The sequence below is a fragment of the Gorilla gorilla genome, chromosome 7 (assembly GCF_029281585.2).
Source record: "Gorilla gorilla gorilla isolate KB3781 chromosome 7, NHGRI_mGorGor1-v2.1_pri, whole genome shotgun sequence".
Taxonomy (NCBI): domain Eukaryota; kingdom Metazoa; phylum Chordata; class Mammalia; order Primates; family Hominidae; genus Gorilla; species Gorilla gorilla.
This window is the reverse complement of record NC_073231.2, coordinates 16,014,511-16,018,930: the sequence shown is the minus strand read 5'-3', so window position 1 is coordinate 16,018,930 and position 4,420 is coordinate 16,014,511. Positions and strand designations below refer to the sequence as shown.

At 55.2% G+C, this 4,420-nt stretch overlaps 1 protein-coding gene across 1 annotated transcript; it reads right to left on the bottom strand.

Moving 5' to 3' along the window:
• Positions 1 to 3,007, bottom strand: LOC129524370 (protein FAM90A15-like). Its single transcript, XM_055349756.2, has 4 exons — positions 2,885 to 3,007; positions 2,191 to 2,390; positions 1,624 to 1,732; positions 1 to 963 (listed from the first exon to the last, which is right to left on the bottom strand). Exons 1-4 carry the CDS (start codon positions 3,005 to 3,007, stop codon positions 1 to 3), a joined length of 1,395 nt encoding a protein of 464 aa, XP_055205731.2.
• Between the last annotated feature and the right edge of the window lie 1,413 nt (positions 3,008 to 4,420).

Genomic DNA, 4,420 nt, shown 5'->3' with positions numbered 1-4,420 from the left:
TCACTCCAGGTCAGAATCGCTGTCCTCTGAGGAGGAGGAAACCTGAAGGTCCTCATAGAGGACGCTCGGTGGGACACGAACACAGGGACCCTCAGACTTCTCTGACACATGAGGGCTCTGAGCGAGGAAGCCTCCCGGCTTCTCAGGAGAGGGAAATGAGGGGGCCGCCAGGAGGCTGGAGCTCCAGCGTCCGTTTTCCAGTCTCTGGAAGAGAACTCTGAGAGGCTGGGCCCCATCATGGCTGGCCGCTGGGTGATGGGACATGGTGCAGGCCTGGGTAGTAGGCAGGCAAGGTCTGCTGTGCGGAGGCTGCCGGTCGACGCTGGGCACCTGGGCCGGTGTCCTCCTGTCCATCTGGGGCGACGTACTTGGTCCAAGTTCGGTTGCGGCTGGCGGAGGTTGGAGATTCTCCGGGGCCCCCAGCTCACCTCCCTGGATGGCGCTTTCGGGGATCTGGAAGGGACCCAGTCTTGGTTTCTTGGGGAAGTTCAGGCAAGCCTGAATCGGAGCCTGGGCAGGTCTCTTGGCTCCTGGCCCGAAGCTGAGATTGGAGCCTAGGCCCAAGCTGTGTGTGGCGGCTGGCGGGCAGGGCTGTGAGGTCACCGCAGGACGTTTGTCTTGTGCCTGGGGTCTGATGGCCTGGAGCGGGCCGTGGGTTCTGGAGGCAGCCTGGGGAACTTCTCGGCAGCCACCCTCAGGGCTGCAGTGTGTCGGCTTCACCACGAGGAGAGGCTCGGGGCCCTGGTGCCTGACGGCAGGCTGAGGGATGTCGGCCGCAGCCCCTGTCTGTCTTTCCTTTGGTCCGAGACTTGAGGAGGAGCTCAGACTGGCTTTTCTGAGGGGAGACAGTGAAGCCAAGACGGAGCCCCTGCCAGACATTTCGGTAGCTGAGCGATCAGCGGGGACAGGGTCCACGCGCGGCCTTTTACTGGTTGTGTGGACCGGCATTGGCCCGCTTGCAACCTGAAAGAGAGGAAACAACACAGGTTAGAAGTAGTTCCTCAGCATGGAGCCAACGTGAAAATCAAGCACATCTAAAGACAAGGTGCACACGCCATGAAATTCTTAGTACAGTATCGACAGGCGGTCCTTGGAAGTAGGACTCCAGCTGAGTGCTGATCAGGACAAGACACATGAAAGATGCGCTCTCGAGCTATGTGTAGCTGATCTAAGCACACCATTGTTCAAAAGATCGCGTCTTGGGCATTAACTGGATCCAAGCGCCTCCACTCAGCCTTCCATGAAGTGGAACGGACTAATGCCCTTCCGAAGGCAGGTTGGTGGCTCAAGGGTACTCGGGACGTCTTCTCTGAACACGTGCATGTTCCTGGGTTTAGCCTTCTCCACGTTTGGGGCCTCTGAGGGACTAATTTCCTCATGCCGCTAGGAACATGTTGTTGGCAGGCTTGCCATAATTGGACAGAAAGGAAGCAACAGGAAATACGGCATCTTCAGATGCCTTCGCCTGCAATCAAATCGACCTGGAAGGATCGTGGAGTCCCTGACCCCAAGAAGGCAAGAAAGAGGGGTTCCCCGATTTCCTCCCGCAGACGGGAAGCTGAAAGGAAATCAAGCAGGGTGACCTAGAGGAGAAAAGGACCAGGGGCCCGGGGTGACACTCACCCTCAGATAATCAGAAGATTCCGTGGATCCTTTTCGATTCGGCAGCGGCTTCTCTGGAGCTTTCCCGGAAAATATGTGGAGGAGAGCCTTCCTCTGCGGGTCTTGTTGCCTGCAGAACGGAAAAAGGTCAGGCCGTGCCCCCTGGTTTTCCGCAGGAGACAGGGAGAACCCCGTCTGGGGCCCAGTCCCACTCCGTGTTTTGTGATACAGAAATGGACATCTGGTGCCCTTTCCGCCTCTGCACCTTCCCTCACGTGCCAACCTTCCCATCCTCCAGGTGGCCCTCTAGGCTTCCCAACTAAGGACTGTGATTTGGATTCCATCGCTTTTCCCTCTGTCGCGGGGAACCTGCACGAAGCGCCCCCGCCTCTCCCCGTCCCTGAATCTCCCAGAGCCAAAGGAGCTCCTGGGTGCGGAACCCCGGAGGACACGGAGCTGCGGCCTATTTCTCTGCAGCGTTCCTTCCCTGGCCCGGAGACGGAAAGGCACACGGTGTGCAGGTGCAGAGACACCATGTCCTTAGGAGGCAGTACCCTAAGGGTGGTGAAAACCCCTCCCACTGCTCACCTTGGTCTCTCTTCCTTCTCTCCCTTATCCTTGTTCAAGGGCCCCGGGTTGGCTTCAACCTGGGGCTTCCATGGTTTCAGGTTTTCCTTCCCTTCCTTTTTCCCCAAGGTCGCTGGAACCAGGGCTGCCTTCCAGCACTTCATGGGGCACCTGGTACTTCTGGCCGTGTGGCCAAAGGCCCCGCAGTTTTTGCACTTGAGCTGTGGGTGGAAAGGAAGTGATGTCAGTGAGGGAGCTGAAGCCACAGGCAGCGATCCCACGTCAACATTGGGACGGATTGTGAATTCAGAGCTGAATAAGGATTCCAAAGAGGGGACACCGGCATGGGGGCCGTTAAGTGCTGGGAGAGTTCGGATACGATGTTCCCTCCCAAAGCCCATGTGACGGAGGAACTCTGAAAGGAAGGACTCAAGGTTCCAAGGGGCACGATGGTGAACCCGATGTCAACAACGCAGCCAAACGTGGCTACACAGGACTCTAAGTAGAAAGAGAGGTTGCCCCCAAGAGTTTCTCAAGGGACCTATCGGGCTGGGGAGAAGGTCCCAAGCCACGCCCACCTTGGATGGGAAAAGCAACCTGGGTGGTGGTGACAGAACTCTTTGGAATCCAACCCAGTCTCCGAGGACCGTGTGACACCCCCTCCCCCCGTCCCCACCCCCACCCCGATACCCAAGAGATCCAGGGCTAGACTTACCCTGGGATCTTCTTCATCGGGCGGGGGAGCCCTTGGCCCAACTGGGGCCCTCCGCTGCTTCTGGAGGGTCTGGGCTCTCACCAGTCTCTTGGCCCAAGATTTGGGGTCCCGACGTGCCATCATCTTCGTCTGCTGGGGGTTTTATGACCGCCTTTTTCAGGGGTTGACTGTTGGGTCACCTGAAACACACACAAACACACACATGTCGATGGTTAAGCACGTTGGATACTCACACACCCACAGGAAGCCACCTGCTAACGCCCTGCCTGTGTGGTCATGAGGAGACCTCACCACCAGTCTGTCAAATCTGTAGAACACAATGTGCTGTGTGCATCCTCGGATATTGTGTGTTCCTCTGCCATGACTACCTAGTCCAAGAGTAAACCTCACCTGCCACAGGGCCCGTGGCCTAGGTATGGGGAGTTGAGCTTTCAACCCCAAACAAACAACTGATTCTGGACACTGGACTTAGGTCTCTCACGATTCACTCCGGTAGAAGACACGGTGATTCTGTCTCCCTTGACGGACAGAATGATCGAAGACACAGGGCATGGCGTGTGCCACCCTTTGGCAGGTCTGTTTGAAGTCAGGGATAAGGGATGCTTCCTGTGACAACTTGAAACGCTACTCTTGCCATTTCATTAGGCCACTTCCAAACACAAATTCATAGAGAGAAGTTACCTTCCTCTCTACCACACTAGCAGGTGATGGTCTTTCCTGTTCTATCTTTTGGCTTTAGCTCCAGCCCCTCTTTATTTATTTTTTTGGTATTTTACGCATACCACACGAATTCATCTGAACTAACGGGGAAGAAGTGCCATATCGTATCGAGGTCTTACACGGCTGAAGGGCAAACCACCCTTTTTTCCAAAGTCCTTTTTCCATTTACCCACCAATTCAGCATGCTGCAGTACATTTCTTTTCGCATTCCCATCTTGGTCTTATCCCACACGTGGAGACGGATATGTTTTCTCGTTTCCTGTTCCAAGAATTACTAGTAGCGAGAACACATCCTACCCCACCACCAAGCCCCAGTGCGATCGGCATCTTTCGGCCTCCTTTGTCTCTTCCTCCCCCGCTCCACCATCCCTCAGGGATTGCGTGAAACAAACAATTGTTCAGTGAAACTAACCTGAAATTACACGTCTACTTTCTTTCCCCGGCTGGCGCTGAGATGGGCAGGTGCTGGAGCAGCCCCGCTGGAAGCGATGCAGCATCCAGGACGACGGAGGAAGGGGCGGAGAGGGACCTCTGCTTTCCAGGCTGCCTTTTATACTGCCTCCGGTCACCTGACGTGGAACGCACCCTAACCTAATCAGTTACCTGTACCTTAATTGCAATTAACTTAATCCAATTACATGACCTGGAAAGGTCTATTTGCACAGCCCACTCTAAGATCATGTCCACTGCTGACAGACATTCTAAAACCTACTTGTACAGCTGCAAGCTTTGAAGAATAGATGTTCCTCATCAGACATGTAACACTGGTGCCTGTACCCCTGTCTTCTTTTCCATCTTTTTTGTTTTTTTGTTTTG